This window comes from Megalopta genalis, chromosome 2 (genome assembly GCF_051020955.1).
Source record: "Megalopta genalis isolate 19385.01 chromosome 2, iyMegGena1_principal, whole genome shotgun sequence".
NCBI lineage: Eukaryota > Metazoa > Arthropoda > Insecta > Hymenoptera > Halictidae > Megalopta > Megalopta genalis.
In genome coordinates, this window is record NC_135014.1 from 35,961,213 (window position 1) to 35,981,279 (window position 20,067).

The 20,067-nt window shown below is 43.1% G+C and overlaps 1 protein-coding gene and 4 non-coding genes across 5 annotated transcripts; 1 reads left to right on the plus strand and 4 right to left on the minus strand.

Annotated features, from left to right (window-relative positions):
• Positions 1-485: 485 nt before the first annotated feature.
• serp (chitin deacetylase-like protein serp) lies at positions 486-9,887 on the plus strand. Its single transcript, XM_033478969.2, has 5 exons — positions 486-857; positions 5,664-6,065; positions 7,000-7,321; positions 7,720-8,019; positions 8,518-9,887. The coding sequence occupies exons 1-5, from the start codon at positions 809-811 to the stop codon at positions 9,044-9,046; spliced, it is 1,602 nt and encodes a 533-aa protein (XP_033334860.1). The 5' UTR covers positions 486-808; the 3' UTR covers positions 9,047-9,887.
• Positions 9,888-17,601: 7,714 nt separating this feature from the next.
• On the minus strand, positions 17,602-17,695 carry TRNAY-GUA (transfer RNA tyrosine (anticodon GUA)). Its single transcript has 2 exons — positions 17,659-17,695; positions 17,602-17,637 (listed from the first exon to the last, which is right to left on the minus strand). It is a non-coding gene; the product is annotated as a tRNA-Tyr (tRNA).
• Positions 17,696-17,893: 198 nt separating this feature from the next.
• On the minus strand, positions 17,894-17,992 carry TRNAY-GUA (transfer RNA tyrosine (anticodon GUA)). The gene is made up of 2 exons: positions 17,956-17,992; positions 17,894-17,929 (listed from the first exon to the last, which is right to left on the minus strand). It is a non-coding gene; the product is annotated as a tRNA-Tyr (tRNA).
• Positions 17,993-18,521: 529 nt separating this feature from the next.
• TRNAY-GUA (transfer RNA tyrosine (anticodon GUA)) lies at positions 18,522-18,620 on the minus strand. The gene is made up of 2 exons: positions 18,584-18,620; positions 18,522-18,557 (listed from the first exon to the last, which is right to left on the minus strand). It is a non-coding gene; the product is annotated as a tRNA-Tyr (tRNA).
• Positions 18,621-18,704: 84 nt separating this feature from the next.
• Positions 18,705-18,802, minus strand: TRNAY-GUA (transfer RNA tyrosine (anticodon GUA)). Its single transcript has 2 exons — positions 18,766-18,802; positions 18,705-18,740 (listed from the first exon to the last, which is right to left on the minus strand). It is a non-coding gene; the product is annotated as a tRNA-Tyr (tRNA).
• Positions 18,803-20,067: the final 1,265 nt, after the last annotated feature.

The window sequence follows — 20,067 nt, forward strand, 5'->3', positions numbered from 1 at the left end:
GTAAATAGACTACAAATATTGTAACCTCCTCGTGTATTGGCAAAATTGGAGAATTTGGCAAATAAACTTTTTTTGAAATAGTTACATACGAATATTACGTAGTTAAATATATTTGGAATGTAATTTCCATGTGTAACTATTTCGAAAGAAGTTTATTTGCCAAATTCTGAATTACACGAGAGGATCAAAATATTTATATATATATATATATATATATATATATATATATATATATATATATATATAGTCCATTGAGTATTTAAAAAAATATATTTTTACCCAGACCTGGGTACACATCGCACGCCGGGCGTCCATGAAGATCGTTGGATCTCCGAAGTCCTCCCCTTGGCCACTCCTACGCCACTGCGTGATCTCCTGAGCAGCTCCTGAATCAGCTTAGACCCATGCACAGACCACGAAGCGGTCGGAACCGGAGAAAGAGGGGGCCGGTTCACGGGCCGAGTGGTGGTGGAAATATAAGGCTCGGCGAGTGGCGGGCCTCGGTCAGTCCGCGAGCGGTACCTTACACCTTCAAGGTCCGTGTCCTTGAAGCGCATCGCCGAGAAAGAGAACCCGAAACTGCTCGAGGGAAGTCCAGGACCCCGCTGAGCCACAGCGCCCGCGAGCGCTGATCAATATCTGTCGAACGTTCGCATAGACCCGGCGGAAGTGACTCGTGGACCCGTACGCGGCCTTTTGGGACCTATCACGGACCGGTGGCGACAGGTGTAACCGAGGGGGAACCGTGGATACGACGGTGATCACGTGAGAACGTCGGTCGGGACTCAGGGTAGCTCCTCGAACGAGGATGAGGTCCTCGCTGGTGCTGCTGTTCCTGGCAGCGATCGTCGTCGCCGGTGAGTAACATTCTGGGAAACGAGGGTCCCAGCAGGCAACGTTGAATCGCCGACTAGGCCCCCGTAGCCTTATGGAGTCCAGCTTGGGGCCGAAAGATCGAATGTTAGGGGACGTCTCTGCAAGTCGGGCCCGGAGATTGCTCAGGGTTAGTGATCTAGAGCGGAACGACATGGCGACGGGTAACATGGAGTCGACCGCCGAATTCGAACGTCGATCCTCAATATGGGACTGAATTTCGACACCCGGTAGCCCCCCGAGGCTACCCGCACCGGTCGCTCACAGTCCCCCGTCGGTACAGAGACGTTCAAATGGGTTTTTAGGATCGGGATTAGAACTGCGAGAGCCTAGACACCTGGCGGGCATGTTCGGCGCTTAATTGGAATTCGTTAGCGGCCCCATTTGGAGCCGCTAAGGCCCCGAATGTATCGCTTCGTTGCGGGCTTTTCGAGGATCGCGAAAGGAGAGCTCGATCACGGAAACGAAACCGAGTAGACTGCGTTCCGCGGAGATGTCACGGGTCACCGGGAACAATGATAGACCCCGACGGGCCCAGCGGACCGTGCTCGGGTTTTTTTGTCGCGGTTTTCCAAAGATTTCCAACGATCGCGCTAGAAAATCGATTCTCCGGCTACGCGGTCGCCAGAGACGACAGGTTGCATAAGAGATTAGAGCGTGAAAGCCTCTCTGGGTCTGGTCGGTCCCGGATGGGTGACGTCACTGCCGTGCCCTGAAAATCGGCGGGTGGGGGGGCGCACAACTTTCCCCGTTTGTCGCGGCCCCGGCCCCGGCCCCGGTCGGGCCCCGGGGACCTACGCAGCTCCCGACAGAAATTGTCCCTCGAGACAGGTTCCAATCGACGCGACGTGGGCCCTACGGTCTTTAAGCTACCTGTAGAATAGAGCAGCGATACGAAATCATGCATAAAGCAACTCCTTTACTCGATATTCAATAATTTATTCAAACTTGAACCTGGAACGATTGAATCTATCGTGAAAATTGAGCAACTAGTGGTTCATCCAGCCGCTAGAACGATCGAATTCATCGCGGAAATTAATCTAGAACTGCATCATGGACCATCATTTTTTAAAACTATCTGTAGTGTTCGCTTTTGTTGCTACAAAGAATTTATAACGTTTCTTTCTATTTGATATTAGTGAATTCCCCGCGATGTGCTCTGGAACTATTTCTCCGAATATGTGAAATAGGAAACTGTTTTTGTCGGCCACCAATTTTGAGCTTGCCTGTATAAATCTTTTATTGCTCCAAATGCGATTCAAATCAGAATTTTCTCGGCCGTCTTTTTCTCGCCCTAATTTGTTTATTATTATTTAAATATCCTACATTTATTTTAATATCTGTACTCCTACGGCCCCAGAACTTTTACACGATCCCTCCAAAGATAAAAATTTCTCGCGCATCTAACCCAAAGCTATATCTGGAAACAATTACTGGACCACCCCCTGTAACCGTCACCGTGATTTTTAAGTAGATTCGGACCGACTGGAAGTCTCGACAGTTCCTCGAGTCAACGATCTTTCAAGACTCGTCAATTTCCGTCTCGCGTTCCCCGCTGCCGTTCGACTATCTTCAGTGTCTTCTCTGAAAGTTTTCCTGCTCGTCTCCGGCTTTACATACCGAATTATCTAAGAAACTGATGTTACCGAGGGATATCGTGAAAGTTTCTTCCTTGACGATGACCAAGGTCGGTCTTCGCAGTTTATCTTTCTACTCAGAACATCCGGGCAACGTCTGCCCTCCTCAAGATGGCGACGAAACCGCCGGAGTTCCCACTCCGATCGAGAACGACCTTCTCGAGGAACTTCTTCGGCGACTTTCTCCTGAAATGCGACGATCGGTCGGAGAACGGGTCGCCCTTGCGCATAACATTGTCTTCGTTATTTCTTCTCGTTGCCTCTCGCCGTCTATTCGTCTTCTCCTTCTTTTATTTTTACTATCGTGTCATGTTCTGTATTCGCGTTACGGATCTCTGCGTTCTTGGAACCCACGGGATCGTATGATACAACGGAACGATCGGATCAGCAAACGTTGATATTTATTTTCTTGGTCTAACTATGGCGGTTAGTCATGTTTTATCTTCATTTTTATCTTTATTCATTTTTACGTCGATTAATTTTTTAACGAATTGCCGCCTCTATTAACCTTTTATCCGACTGTCACGTCTATTGATTTTTTATCGAACTGTCACATTTATTAATTTTTTAACGAAGTGTCACATATATTCATTTTTTAACGAACTGTCGCATTTATTAATTTATTATCCAACAGTGACGTCTATTAATTGTTCAACGAATTGTCACATCTATTAATTTTTTATTTAACTGTCACGTCTATTGATTTTTTATCCAACTGTCACATCTGTTAATTTTTTAACGAACTGTTGCATCTATTAATTTTTCATCTAACTGTCACATCCATTAACTTTTCGTTTACTTGCCACAGCTTTCAATTTTCCGTCTTACTGTATTCTTCACGGAATGAATCGGTAATATTTTCCAGTAGGAAATCGTTCTCTCGCGCGGCAAATAATTTAATAAAATTCATGGCTTCCGGATAGGCGCCATGAGTTTTATTATCACTTCTGGCCGTAAGCCTAAAAGCTCGCAGCAAATAATTTATTCTCCTATCGCGCACGGCGATCGTTGTCATTGTTAATTGGAGCAGGTTTCCCGGCGAATTTACGCGGACCGCTGAGCAAATTCGGAACTAATAAAACAATGTCGGTCGAGACGTGCCGGAACAGCTTTCTCCGTTCGCTGCTTTGATATAAAATTAACGCGAGCTCCAAACTGCAAAGCGAAGAAAGCAAACACGTGTTCGGCCGCACGTAAAAATACGCGGCTCGCCTCCGCTTTCACGACGAAAGCGTTGCCTACGCGGAATGGAGTTTCATCGGGACAATAATCTCGTCTAGCATCCGCGCGGCTTCGTCGCTATTCAGAATCAACCATAAACAGCCTGAAAACACGCTGTTGCGCCGCGGATTTTTGTGAAACGCTCGCGAAAGCCGCGCGGAACAACAATTTTTACTTCTTTTTAAAACCTTTATGAACCGAGACTACCGGGTTTCTTCATTCTATCAGATGTTTCCGTTGCCTTTATTTTCAATAGACTGCAAATTGATTCTATGCGTTCGGATATTAGCACTTTCATCGCTTTCGAAAGCCGAGCAGAGTTTATTTATATTTTTCGGGAACTCGGAACGCGCGGGATCATTAAAGAGAACATATTGGTCGACGTCGAGTTACGCAAACGAGATAAATATTGGTCAAATCGTAGGCACCGGCAAGCCGTTACGTAAAATAATAAGATTGCTTTTCACTTCCTACTCGAACATACGTAAAGTCGTTGGCTTGATCGTAGGAAATAAAAAGAAATGTGTGTAATTGGTAGCAGGGTCTGTTGGCCAATGCTGGAAAACAAAAACAGGCAATTACGCTCGAAGCGTCGTGGGCGTCTCTCTTCAAACATTATTTGAACACTCGTGATACCATCAAAACCTACACCGTTTTACTCGGAAAACTCTATAGAACTTTTCTATGTGAATATCATTTCAACAGAGTTCGTGATTACGGCAGAAAAAATTCCTGAAATTTGAGATTCGATATTCTTCTTCAAAATTAAGTTTCTCGAAAGTTAACAGCGACGAATGTAAATTTCTTCCGGATTCGAGTTCAGTGTATCAAAATCTGTAGGATTAGTGTCGAGCAGAGTGCTATCAACACGTCTGTGGAGCAGTGCTATCAACACGTCTGTGGAACAGGCAATCCGCGCTTTCGTTGGACAACGCTCGGCGACGACGCTATCGATCCACGAATAAATTAAAGTTATATTAATGCTAATCTTTCTTCTCTCTCTCTCTCTCTCTCTCTCTCTCTCTCACTCTCACTCTCACTCTATTCCACTTTCCATAATCTCGCAACTGATATCGCTGGCCTGCGTTACGTAACTCTGTAAATCTCGGCGTTTCGCCGAAGAAATTCGCGACCGGCCATTTCTGTTTGCGCGGCTCTCTCGAGGACACGCGTCAGAGTTTTTCTAAAACCTATGTTTGTCTTGAAAGCAAATTGGCAGACTTCGAACGACGATGGTCTCGTTTCCACAAGAGGACACACCATCCTCGAGAATATTTCTCGCTTGTCACAGCTTGTTTGTATTCATATATTCATCGCACTTCTAGTTTGAACACAAGAGGATGGATTGTACTCGAGAGAATCGCGACGAATCTCACGTTAACTAGCAAATAAAAATAATTTAAAGAACTATGTTTAGATCTATAAAAGTAAATGGTAAAAATTCGAGTCTAAAAGCACTGTGATACAAAAATGTTGACAAGGTATTGCCATTTTTATTTTACAAGTGTCCCCGTTCGACAAAAGATTCTGTTCGAGTATTTGTAACCTCATCTCTGAATACAGATTTTAACACTAAACATACCAATCAATAAACTTGACTTCGTGCATTGCCTGACAAAACTGACAAGATCCAATTTCTTTAGGTCCATACAGTTATCATTATAGTGGTTGCTCCAATAATGTGATTTGTTCGATCGATTCTCATCAAAGCGATCTTGCAATTTGTACAATTGTAAAATTAGAAACGAGTCATTTGACCGTGATAGGCTCAGTGTTAAGCGACCTGAAGATCGTCCTTCCCCAGTGTAACATTCAAAATACAAAATATAAGAATTCTACCACTAATGTGCATCCACTCTACCACTAATTGTGCATCGATGGTCTTAATTAAGAACTGATAAAGAAGAGAGCCGCTTGACGGTCTGATTTCAGAGGGCTTGGAACGAGTGAAGAGGCAAGAGGACGCCAAAAAGGAGGAGAGCTTCGAGAGCGAGATCTGCAAGGACAAAGACGCGGGAGAATGGTTCCGGTTGGTAGCAGGAGAGGGTGACAACTGTCGCGATGTGATCCAGTGCACCAGTTCCGGCCTGCAGGCGATCAGGTGTCCCGCGGGACTCTATTTCGACATAGACAAGCAGACCTGCGACTGGAAAGACTCTGTAAACAATTGCAAACTGAAGAACAAGGAACGGAAAGCGAAGCCTTTGCTCTACACCGAGGAACCTCTTTGCCAAGATGGTTATCTGGCTTGTGGAGATGGCTCCTGTATCGAGAGAGGACTCTTCTGTAACGGCGAGAAGGATTGTACCGATGGATCCGACGAGAACATTTGCGGTGAGTGAATTCTTTCAATATTTTATGTGTTTTTATATGGAAAACAAATATTAATAATAATGATAATAATAATAATAGTAATAATAAAAAGTAACAACGATAATATTTATTTGATCAACGGGAGAAAGTCCCTGTGTTACAATAATATGATAAATAGCACATTTTTATGGCAAGTAGCATATCAAAAAGAAATAAAAACAAAAGAAAGGAGATAAAAGGAAAGACACGATAGAAGATAAAGTAAGTGACCAAGATATTTAAATAATGTGAAAATTGATAAGGTAAAAGAGAATGATACGGTATGGATCGTTGAAACAAACAAAATAGATACTAGGATTAGGAAAACGAAAAAGAAGCGTTTGTGAAGGACAAGGGAAGAAGGGGTTATCAAGTAGAGGAAAAATGTAATTACTCGAAGTTCTGCAACGTGTTAGATAGTGCCTAGGACGTCAATTTCCAGAGTAAAATTAAAGTTTGTTTATTTAAAATTCTGTAGCCTGTTTAGAGATTAGGACCTAGAAATACTGAAGAGCATATTCTATGTATAATCCTAAAAAGTTCAATTGAATTTTGTTTATATTAAAATTCTGTAGCCAGTTTACAAGTTAGGTCTTAGAAATGCCAAAAAGAATCTTATAATCCTAGAAATTCAGCAGAGTTCTAGTCAGATCCAGTGAGTTTTGATTCGTCGTTCTAGTTGTAATAGAATTAGGCTGCAGAAAGTCCACAAAATTGAGGAAAATAAAAATGATCAGCTAGAGAATGCCGCAATTAATAAGAAAGAGCTTTCTAACGACGTGAAGGCTAAATGTGTCGATGACTGTGGTCGTATTGCAACCTTCATTTTCTCTGGACGCGGTCCAGTCGGTCCGGAGTGCTAGAAAAAGTGGAATCGAAGACGCCAGAGGAACAATCTGAGCGTTTGCAATTCCAGACATGGACAACGACCCTAACAGAGCGCCGCCGTGCGACCCGGCCGTCTGCGTCCTTCCCGATTGCTTCTGTTCCGAGGACGGCACTCTGATCCCCGGCGACCTGCCCTCCAAGGACGTTCCCCAGATGATCACGATCACGTTCGACGACGCGATCAACAACAACAACATCGGCCTGTACAAAGAGATCTTCAACCCGAAACGCAAGAACCCGAACGGTTGCGACATCAAGGCCACTTTCTTCGTCTCCCACAAGTACACCAACTACTCGGCCGTGCAGGAAATGCATCGGAAAGGACACGAGATCGCCGTTCACTCTATCTCGTAAGAAAACGTCCCTGGAGAACAGTTAAACTAAACGTCTTTCTAATCCGCATTATCCCCGGCTGGCGAAACCGGGGGCCATTTCCTACCTGGTTCGATTGGACACCGTGCTTTTTGCGCGAAATATTCTCGCTCGACCAGTACATTTCGAAAATCAACTATTATTATCCACTTTAACTAGATTATTTTATCTGGGAACTAGATTATTTTAACTAGAAACTTGATCATAGTTGCTTCGATCTCTCGTTCGGAAATGATTAAAAGTTCATCACGCGGACGCGACTTAATTGAAACGCTCTCGAGTACGGTTAATTCGTTTGAAAAATTCCTCGGATTTTTTGAGATCCTTCGACTAGGGGTCTCGTGGCTATAAGTGCAAAACTTCATATTTCCCAAAGACACAACGACGACGAACGCTTCTGGTCGGACGCGACCGTCGACGACTGGGCAAAGGAGATGGCCGGCATGAGGATCATCGCCGAGAAGTTCGCCAACTTGACCGACAACAGCGTGGTCGGTGTCAGGGCACCCTACCTCAGGGTCGGCGGCAATAACCAGTTCACTATGATGGAGGAACAGGCCTTCCTATACGATTCTACCATCACTGCGGCTTTGAACAACCCGCCGCTGTGGCCATACACCATGTACTTCAGGATGCCGCATCGCTGCCACGGAAACCTCCAGCATTGCCCCACTAGGTAACCGAAATCTGTCCACTTTTCACCTTCTTGTGCAATCGCTGTCAACATTTGTCTTCTTCTTCTTTTCACTCCTTTTGTACTTTTTAATCTTTTTGTTCTTTTCGTTCTTCTCGTTTTTCTCGCTCTTGTTATGTTTTTAGCTCCTTTTGTTCTCTTTGTTCTTCATATCCTGCTCGTACTTCTTGTGTATCATAGCTTCATAGACATTCTAAGCTACTGTGTCACCTCTTGGCCAGTCTATTCTTCTAGCTACAAGTCAGAAATTCAATTTCTCAGCCTCCTGATCTCAGCTAGCCTTCGTAGTTTACCGCTCCCAACAACCGCAAAAAATTCCAACCTAATCTTCTCAACCAGAATCCGTCAGATACCGTTCCTAACTAACCCCCAGCCACCGATCGTCTCTACTAAAACAAACTTCCAACCGAAGACTCCGACCAAGCGCAAGCTGTTTCTTCCTTGGAACCAGCCGAAAACCGTAACCACCTTCTTCCCCAGATCGCACGCAGTCTGGGAGATGGTGATGAACGAGCTGGACCGTCGCGAGGACCCGCAGAACGACGAATACCTTCCTGGCTGCGCGATGGTGGACTCGTGCAGCAACATCCTGACCGGCGACCAGTTCTACAACTTCCTTAACCACAACTTCGACCGGCACTACGAGCAGAACCGTGCCCCGCTGGGTCTCTACTTCCATGCCGCCTGGCTGAAGAACAACCCCGAGTTCCTGGACGCGTTCCTCTATTGGATCGACGAGATCCTGTCGAACCATAACGACGTGTACTTCGTGACGATGACCCAGGTGATCCAGTGGATTCAGAACCCGCGCACGGTCACCGAGTCGAAGAACTTCGAGCCCTGGCGAGAGAAGTGCGTGGTCGACGGTAATCCCGCCTGCTGGGTGCCGCACACCTGCAAGCTGACCTCGAAGGAGGTGCCCGGCGAGACCATCAACCTGCAGACCTGCGTGCGCTGCCCGAACAACTACCCGTGGGTGAACGACCCGACCGGAGACGGGTTCTTCTAGGTCCCCGTAGGCCCCGATCTCGTCTAAGTCAGACCCCCCAGGCTCAAGCTGTTCCCAAATCCCAGCCGATCCAATCTTCACGAGTTTCACGGTGGCCGCCGGCCTTGGTTCCTGTCCGGGGGCCGGCTCGACGTTCAGGGAACGCCCCAGGTTCAGGAATAGGATTCCAGAGACTCGGACAACTTGGCAGAGAACTTGGCAGAGTACTTGGTAAAGTACTTGGCAGAGAACTTGGCAGAGAATTTGGCAGAGAACTTGGCAGAGCCAACCCTGGACACGGATAAGGCTCGACGCGTCGCACCAGCGATCTGTGATAAGTTAGGCGAACGACTCGACCCCCAGCCTCGGCCGGAGCCAGCACAAAGGAGCCACCCAGACGACGACGAGACCAGCGAGTCCATCATCATCATCATCATCCCACGGCATCCACGGTCCGACGATGATGCCCTCCCTAAGATCCGACCGAAACGGCCGGGCCCCCCCACTCCGTTGCAAAAACCGAGGATTTGCCCGCCTCGATTGTGTATAATAGAAGAACGCGTGCCCCCCTGGAGAAGTCCCCATGATCCTCCGCGGCCGGGGAGGGGGCAGAAGCGTGGATCAGCTGGGCCCCAGAGCCATCCAGCTGGCTCCGAGGGGAACTCGTGGCCCCCGAGAGTGCCCCCCTCCCTTCCGGCTGGGTGCCCTTACTTCGATAAGGGTCGGCCGAACTTTTATATATATATATATAAAATCCATAAATATATATATAAATATTAAATGTTGTATTGTACATTATTAAAGCTAAGTGATACTATCAATTACCGAACGGAGCCTTTAATAAAAGAGAAACTTGCGAGGAGATGACGACGTGTTTTTTTCTTCGCGATCCTAGACTCCTGGGAACTGGTCCATGGGGATTCTATTTCTTGGTGGCTGTAAGATGTTGAAGTCTGTAGGAAAATTGGCAAGAGAGTTGTCGAGCAAGGTTTATCAAGGTTTGGAGAGATTGCTAAGTAATAGCGGAAACGGTGGTTAACGCAAAGAAGAACAGCGAATTGATATCATTGTGGGAGAAAAATGACCATTTCTCGTCATAGTTTCTGGAATTTGGTAACGCAGGTTCTTGGGTAATGTAATCAATAGACTGCGAACCTTTATGGAAAATAAAAATCCTCTATCCAGATTACAACGAACAGGGGTTAATTAAAACTTTATTTACATTCTTAACATTTTTATTCGCTTGAAAATAATCGAACAGTGTTGTTCAATATTTGTCTTCCATTTAATGTGCTGTATTCGACCTACTTGCTTCCGTCGTAAATGTATAAAGTCCGCAGTCTAGTGATGAAAGTTAGTTGCGTAACTGTTGCCTCTAAGTACGCGTTGCTGAAGAAGATCAGTAAAATTGCAATCGAGACAAACGATTATCCTCATCTTATACTGATGGAAGGAGACGAAGCAAGCCTTTATTTGTGGAAACAATGCTTCGTATAATTAGTGCAAATTGTTGACAATGCATCTCGTGCAGCTGAGGTGCCGCGAACTTGGCTAGTCACGGAAGAATAAAATGGTAACTTTGAACCGTATTTCTGACTAGGAAGTGGCGAACGCGTTTACCCGGCCCGGAACCCGGTGAATGGAATAATTGTTAAGCAAGCGTTACACGATCCTAATCGGCTCGCGCCTTCGGTTCTCTCCACGTCCGTGTAATGCAGATGTATCTTTAATCGCGATAAAGCGCGGCAACATGGCGGCGGCACGCACTGATTACACGTGGATACCGCAAGGTGTAAGTAACTGTTGAGCGTTTTAAATTGGCACTGCTCGAGGAAATCGGTCTCAGTTGTGGCTAACGGTTCCGAGATTACGTAAGAACAAATATTGTTTGCTCGGGATAATATTTATGAAAGCAACGGTGTTTACGCGTTCACTGCCAAACTTGGTCTTGAACTAGAAATGGTGGAAACTTCTACCGAATCTTCGATCTCCGGCTTTTATTCAAATCGTCGTAGCAGCGGGTTTTGTTGTTCGATCACTACGGATCGCTTCGGTAGAATTCACTTCGGATGCCCAGCAGGTGTCATTTCTCAAGTACAAGGTCGGGAAGAAGTTGTCCAGCCGACGTGCTCGGTTTACAGAGACAAGATAACGTTCTGTGTACCTAATCGGACGGAGTGAGGCTCGAGAAACAATGCGGTGTAGATGTACAGTTTCTAGCGATCGACAAACTGTAAATATGTTGTGTTTCCAAACTATATTCTTAACCCTACAAAGATAACCATATGACAACGTACGTAAAAGATAACCATACGCTTCAGAGGCGCATGCTTTTCTAAGGCGTCAATTTTGTACTAACAATGGATATTTATTTAAGTTAATCTAGTCATTTTAAAGGTTTGGCATTATTGTAAAAATAAAATGCATTTATATTATATTTTTTTATATTTTAAGTAATTTTAAACTTAAATCACTAGACCTCTATGAAAAATTAACAAAAATTAACAGTCTTCGCAGGCGCCTCTGCGACGTAGGTTATCTTTCTCGGGTTAATAAGGAATCTGGGGAATTGTATGTTTCTCTCACAGTAAACGTAAAAGTCGCACGGTCGGTAGAATAAGCTACGTTTTACTAACTGAACATACGAAGAATGTAGAATTACGATACACGTGATCTGAACAGACATCGAAAAGAAACGAAAGAAATTAGTGGGAAAAGAAAATGTAATCCAAATAAAATTAATAATAATAAATAATAAATTTATTAATAATAATAAAATAGCAGAAAGGATAAAACAGGGGAAAGCCGAAGAAATGAAGAAAAACAGAAAGAAGGAAATTAGAAGAAAAGAAAAGTACGAAGAATGAAAGAAACCAAAAAGGCATAAAAGATCAATTTTTTAAGTATTTTTGTATCGTAATCATTTCTGAATCACCTTGTTACCCTATTGTAAGTGAAATGACAAACCCAAAGGTATTAAACAATCAATTAAAATTTGCACATTTCTTATGCGATACAAGACTTTAAGAATGCTTGCGTTGAAGTTCATATAAACAACGTTGCCACCAACCGGTACATCTACCCTAATTACCGTTCAGAAACTCGGACACGCGACGTTCGTGTCGACAAAGGAGAGAAGTGATTTTCCGAGACACTGCAATTACTTGAATCGTCAAAGAGTCGGTACGCGCGACATTCGCATCGACGAAAGAAAAAGGTAAATTGGACAAAGATCCGTCGTTCACAGGCGTCGCCGTGACAATAGCGCGGAACAGAACTTCGATTCTCAGCGCGAGACGGAAATGGCCCCTTCTGCGGGCACAGTCGGTTTCCACGCGACCAAGTATGGCAGCGATTCGCATGGTCAAACGGCCGGTGGATCGGCTTGGGGCTACGTGTCGGCGAACAAAGACCCGATTACGATCGCCGCGAAAGTAAAACGGCGCTTAATCGCGCAGCCGGTAGCCAGCGGAGGCCCGTTCGGGAACGATGGGATCACTATGGTAATCGATTGACTTGTCGATTGCGATCGGTCGACGGAGATAGCCGGGACAATTTGTTAGCGCGCGCGAGTCGCGGACAGAAATTATGGGATCCGTTATTTTCCGCGCGGCAGGCACTGTCTAAGGAGAGGAGAAGAGAGAGAGAGAGAGAGAGAGAGAGACGAATGGTAACCTCGCGAAATACCAGCAGGCTCGCCGCGACGTTTGCATTCCGATGCAGCCTTTCTTTCGTCGCCCGTTTATTATACATCGTTTCCATTCCGCGACGATCCCAGCCGACGCGAACCCCTCCTCGCGAAAGCGCGATCTTCCCGTGCGAAAAGTCCGCGAAATGCCTCCGCAAACATCCCGGAACGTTTCCAAGACGCGTCCGTTCAGGTATTTTATCATTCTCCACTTTAGAAAAGCGATGCTTTAAACCGCGCGAGATTATATTGAACCATGGAAGAAGAGATCGGTCATATTTACGCGCGAAAACGACTGTGAATGTTTCGCGAACTTAGAACCTCGTCTGGCATTAAGCGTAAACTATACTTTATAATAATAGTAATAATAATTGATTTATTCATGCACACAGGTAAAAATTCCTTTATTACAGAAGACGAAATAAAGAAACGAAATTTTATATAGCTGTCGCACGAGTACAATAAAAAAGTCGTAAATATAATATTAACCTTACAATTGAGATAAATAAGGATTTTGCAAATTACACACAATTTTTATTACAAGGTGGTGTACAAAGGAACTTAACCAGAAGAGAAACGAAAGAGAAATATGAATGTGTGTTTTTTTCGAAGAATTTTGTGTAGTCATTCCAATCAATTAGCGTTGCTACGAGATCCTGTGTCGAGCGTTCAGCTCTCTAAATGGCGCAAGGATCTGCTTCTCAATATGCAAACTGTAACACGTCGTCCGCGATTTCAAGAAAACGATAAGCAAGATCGTGCATTTTTAATAATCGTGGATGCGACTCATTCGAGCGACTCCTCTGCATCCGGCTGTACAAAGAACTTCGTCAATGGGTTTCCAACGCATCGGAATCGCATGCACCCACGCACCGCGGAGGCAATCAGCGAATGTCGCAATTAAATTCCGATCTCTCGGCCGCATAAATCTTTGGTAAACGAACGCCGATTGTAACGGCCACCGTATTTCATTATCGAACGATGCGTCGCTCGACGGCTCGCGGATTCGCCGACACAATTTACCCGACTGCTTTTTTATTCCTCGTTGCATCTGCATCGATCCTGCGAAACGAACTGCGGACGAACCGCGCGACTGCATTCGCACTTTGTCCTTTTTCCATGGAAGTCTTAGCTCGACGATGCCAAAAATACTTATCGATGCCGTGGAATCTAACACCGTTTCTCAATCGAATTTCGTGGGAATTGATGAGAAATTCGAGGACCATTTTTCGCGACGTTTCTCGAAGGGGAAAGAATTATCGTTGACACAGGATTTCTATAGGGAGTTTGATTTTGCTTTTTCCACGATCGAACACTTTCTTCTACGACAGTCCATTCGATTGTCGACTTTATCAGGCTTTTCCGAGTGCCATCCGGAATTTTATCGTGTGGGCCGTCTATTGCATCGCGCTTTCAATCGTAAACCAACCCGTTTCTCGATCAAATTCAGAGAAGATATTGCCGTGGTCGTCGTCGTTATTAGATACATCCTCGATCGTGTTCTCTATCGAATTCTCGAAATATTAACCGTGAAAGTAACATAACGATAAATATGGTAAAACCAAGGGGAAGAGTAAAAGCAATGTACGTCGACGGATAATGGACGAAAGTAACGCCTCTGAACGAAGCGACGGTGTTCCGCTGAATTGGATGGAAAGTTCGTTGTATTTTATGCCGCGAGATAACCTGTCTACCATCGGACAATTACAATTGACCTAAATTTGTTTGTAATATCCCTAGATACTGCATTCCACACGGTGCGCGGGCAAGAAACCTAACCCGCGAAAGTACTCGAGGGTTAATTACATACTCTTTCTGAATTATTTTTGCAGCTCTCACCCATCTTTCGACATAATTTCCCTCCCCTATTTTTTATTCACTTTTCTTTTGTTTTTAATTATTTTGATAATACTTGTATTTAACAATCATTCTTTGATAATCTTTCATTTATTATATTTTCTGTACTATACATACTTACTATATCTACTATATTTATTATATATATATATATATATATATATATATATATATATATATATATATATATATATATACTACACTATTTGTTACTTTTTATTTTTATTTTTGTATTATTATGGCATCATAAATATCTTCTTATTTTTCTGTTTATTTTACTCGTGTGACAAGCGTACTCGTGTATATGGAAAATCTCATTTCTATCCTCGTTCTCTTGTTTAACAAACGCTTTTTTACCTGTGCACACGAATAAATTATTACATTACGCGATAATACTAATTCTCCGATGGCGAAAGGTGACTTGGTACGCGGAGTTTAGCAAGTGTAAACGCGTGATCAACCGATCGCTAGAGGGACCGAAGAGATCGACGACAATGCCGCGAGGCCGGCTCGCCTGAAAATGAAAATCTCGCGCGCAAGCGAAAGTAGAGAAAGCTGCGTATCTCGGCGCCAGGCAAGGCCGTCCCTGGCTAAGGCTCCTTCGACAGGATGCCGAACAGATCATGCAGGAATCTCGTTAACGTTCCGGAGCTTCGGAAGAATCCGCTCGTTAAGGAAACCGCTTCGAAGAAACTCCGAGTTCCGAAGTCGTTCCTGTATCGCCTGCTAGGAATTACCATGCCAATGATAGCGCCTTCTTCGACGAGAGTTCGAAAAGTAGGCGCAGATTCGCAGGAACTCCGGGATCTCGGCTCATTTCCATTTAGAATCTTCAATTCCATTGGGCCATTCGATCGATTCGTTATTTTCCAAACTGTGCAAAAGTTGCAAGCAGAGTGTTCAGTTTTCTTCTCCGGAAGCTATTTTGTGAATCAGAATACGTTTTGCCTCGCCAATTAGACGATTGCCTTAGGTTTGATACGCCAATGAAAAGATTCTTTTTGGTTAAAGTAAAACAAAAATTTACTTCTCCAATTAGAAAATTGTCTTTGCTTGAAGTAAGATAAAACTTTGCTTCGCCAATCAAAAGATTGTTTTCGGTTAGAGCGAAATAAAATATTTGCTTCGTCAATTAGAAAATCGTGTTTGGTTAAAATAAGATAAAAGTTTGCTTCGCCAATTAGAAGATTCTCCTTGGTTAAAGTAAAAGTGAAGTTTCGCCAATTAGAAGATCGTCTCCGGTCGAAAAGTAAAATGAAGCTTCGTTCCTGTTAAATGTCAACGGTACTAAACTTGCAGGGACTGAAGGGAAATGCTCGGAGTAGCACTAACGCGACCACGGGTCGGCCATCTTGTCAGCAGGAACCGTGAAACAGGTTGAACCATGACGGTAGAACGTAGGAGATAAGATGCGACGAAGAAGTTCTCGACGGGAACTACGACAGGAAACCTGGTTTAGAAATTATTCGGCATTCTCATTGATTTACGAATTAACACGTTCCGTGCCACGTGTACCATCGATGGTACACGCTTGCATGATTACTTAGTGAACTGAACAAATTGTTTACAAGAAATTTAGAACCGAAGAATCAATTTCCATCGCAAGAATGGGCGTTGATAAGTTTTTGTTACGTTGTTATGTGTACGAGAATTAATAATTGCACGTAATACATCAAGTTTTAGTAAAATATCAAAGTGTGAAGATTCGAGTAAAAAAAGCTCGGCACGGAACGTGTTAATTAGCGCAGATTTGTTCTCATTTGTCAAAAACCAAGATTGTAAATCACTCGATCCTTGACACAGGTCTCCCACTGCTCGAAGAGATTAATTACTCTTCGATTTGAGGTATTTACCTATTGATTCTCCTGCTCGAGATCTCTGCGGGACAGAAAAATATTATTCCCGACACTCGTCGTAGGTGTTTCGCGCATAAATATCGACGCCGATTAGTTACGGTTCAATCGCGATCCATCAGTAACCGCTGTAAAAAAGGAAATAACGATACGCCGATAACGCAGAAGAGCATAAAATCTCCGATCGAGCGAGGAGAAGTACCAAAAGCAGCCTCATTGCCATTCCGAACCATCCTCGTTTCAATTCTGACCTGATTTCTCCGTTCAATTCCGCGATAACAAAGCCGAGATCGATACGCAGCCGCGTTCCTAAACACAATGACAGTGTCAGTGTCAGTGTCAGGGAGCGAGCGTGGTTTCACGTTATTAATCTCACCGTTTCTCCGATAAGCATCGCGACACCGTTTATATCGATAAACGGATCATCCGATGATCTGGACGTCGGAAGATCGTCACGGAGTGAATTCCGTGTCAGGAATGATTCGAAATGGGATCACGGTCTGGAAGAAAATCTCTGCAATCTGTTGCTCGAAACGACACGGGGTCTAGGAATGGCCGTATATTATTAATTAGACTTTTTATATGAAATAAAAATTGCCTGAAGACGTTATGAGTTGCAATGATTAAATAAAAGTATATTTTCTGTATTAATGACTTTAACAAATTGACTATTATGTCAGTCATATATGTATAGACTACACTAAATTAAATCTCGAATTTATGTATATTTTGGTAATGTTTGGGGGTCGTTTTAATATTTCAGGTTTGGTCCTTTGACGCTTCTCTCTCTCTCTCTCTCTCTCTCTCTCTCTCTCTCAGACAAAAATTAGTAAATAAAAGAATAATTAAAAAGTGTTGAGCAAAGTATAAAAATCGCGTCAAATTTTTACAAGCGTGTTCTTGCAATTTCTATCAAACATAAAAGATTAAGGTATTTCGAACGCTTGCTAAACACCTAGTATGAATAATGGAAATATTATTTTATCTTACAAATATAACAGCGTCGCTTTCGATCATCTTTACCAGACTCTTCGATGCGCATTTATCTTTAATTGCACGAGATTCAGATTTGAACAATTAAATTTTGGACGAATGGGATTTAGAAATTTGTTGTGTTGGAACGATAGAGAATGATAATTTCATAAAAACGATTGTAAAAAAGACAATAAAATAATGGTTCCTTCGAGCCGGATTCGAACCAGCGACCTATGGATGTCTACCATGCAACATAACCTCTACAGTCCACCGCTCTACCAACTGAGCTATCGAAGGATTGTGGATGGACCTGCTTAAATATAAGTAACATGATACGCCATTTTTCATTTGTAACACTTAATTCGTTCGATGACCGTAGCATCAATTATTAACTAAAAAATCATACGAATCTTCTCGCAATCGATGTATTTATTCCGAATAAATAAAAACGGCATGATTCCAGAAAAAATGGAAAATAAATTGGCAAAAATATTCTCCTTCGAGCCGGATTTGAACCAGCGACCTATGGATGTCTTCCATTTACCATTTTTAACCAACTACAGTCCACCGCTCTACCAACTGAGCTATCGAAGGTAATTGCAAAGTGCCATTTTATTTGCCAGTCTGTTCTCATCGACAAAATTTTATTAAATTACGTCGGAATAATTGCTTTTAGTATTTTTTTTATTATTCATAAAGGAAAGTACCATTTTTCTTTCAAATGTGTTTTCATTGTAAAACATAATTAAATCAAGACACGTATATTTTTCAAATTAAAAATTTTTTACTAGCTGGTCTTACGTTCTACAAATTTTGTTTGGCTTCTCTTTTAATCGATTTATAATTTATATTTTAGAATTTATGTTTTAGAATATCTAGGTCTCAACTTTCGTTATTATTTATTTCACCCTTAATTAAGTAGAAGTCGTACAAAATAACGTTCGAGTAATGACTTTAAAATTATATTTATAATAAATATAGGTATGTTATTTATTTAAAGCGATTGTTGGGGTTTTAGAATCGCTGTACCTTACAAAAACGATAAAATATCGCTCGAGGAACCTTTGTATAATTATTTTAGGGAGCTCGCGGCCCAAGTAGGGGAACAAATTATGCAAAATATTCCTTCGAGCCGGATTTGAACCAGCGACCTATGGATGTCTCCATTTTACCATTTTCAACCAACTACAGTCCACCGCTCTACCAACTGAGCTATCGAAGGAGCTGTGAAGCCTCCGTCCCGACAACAATTCATTACATCAGAAGAGACGGAACCGAATAAAGAATTCCAATTAACAAAAACGATTCCTTCGAGCCGGATTTGAACCAGCGACCTATGGATGTCTCATTTTACCATTTTCAACCAACTACAGTCCACCGCTCTACCAACTGAGCTATCGAAGGAGCTGTGAAGCCTCCGTCCCGATAACAATTCATTACATCAGAAGAGACGGAACCGAATAAAGAATTCCATTAAACAAAAACGATTCCTTCGAGCCGGATTTGAACCATCGACCTATGGATTATCTGATGATCCGGGAGCAATCTCGTTGCCAGCCAACTACAGCAGCTCTGCCAACTGAGCTATCGAAGACTGTTGATCGCCGACTCGTCTCCGTCTCTCATACTCATAACTGAAATCGTTTGCCGCTAAAGCGTCAAAGAGAAAGGTAGGCTCCAGTCATGTCCGACGAGGAAAAATTCCTCGTCGTGCCGGATTCAAGCGAACGCGACGCGGCGCGGCTACGACCTATGCTTCGCCGTTCGTTCGTGGGATCCTCGAGCCGCTCTTCGATCCTGTTCCCTCCACGCCGAGAATGCATTCGATCGAATCGATTGATGGGCTCGCCGGGTGCATAATGGGAATAATCATACACCGTTCGCCACGAAATTGGTAGCCTCTACTTTATAGTCGGTTATCGATTAGCTACGTCGCGGACCGCCACGATTTAATCAACGAGTAATAACAGATTCATCGGGTCGCGATCGCTCGAACAAATTCATACGACTGGATTGCCGCGAGGAGGGCTCAATGAAGCGCGTGCAGCTTGATCTACGGCTGGATTTCAGCGGAATTCAGTGTCACGATCGAATATTGTTAAGCTTTTTCTCAGGTATGTGTACTATTTATACCGTTATGGATTTTCGAAGAAAATAAAGTAGATCGAACTCGGAACAGTCGAAGCATTCGAGAATGTTCTTGTATTATTATCGAAAATATGCTGTTGTATTATTATGGAAAAAATTGACTCATGGAAGATGGAACAAATGCTCGCAGCTGTCACAGGCAATTTTTTACAACAAAAATTAGTAGGTGAAATACAAACCTATGAGGACTTTAAAAGGATTTAAGTATATTGTCACGTTATTTTCGATATATCGACATGATTAAATGAAGAAAAACACTTTTATCGAACGTCTGTTTCCTACGGTTAACATGGAAACATTTTATATTGCATAAAGACACGATTTATTTTTGTTTCATTTCTGTTTCTTACAATCGTCTGTGAATATTTCTATTTTGCACAAAGATCCGCAGTCTGGTTGTTACTAAATTATTACTAAATTTTCACAGACGAATGTAAGAATAAAAATACATTGATCCCTTTAATGATTGTAATAAGTTGAAACTGTCTTCACAATTTTATATTTCAATCGCTGATTTTTGC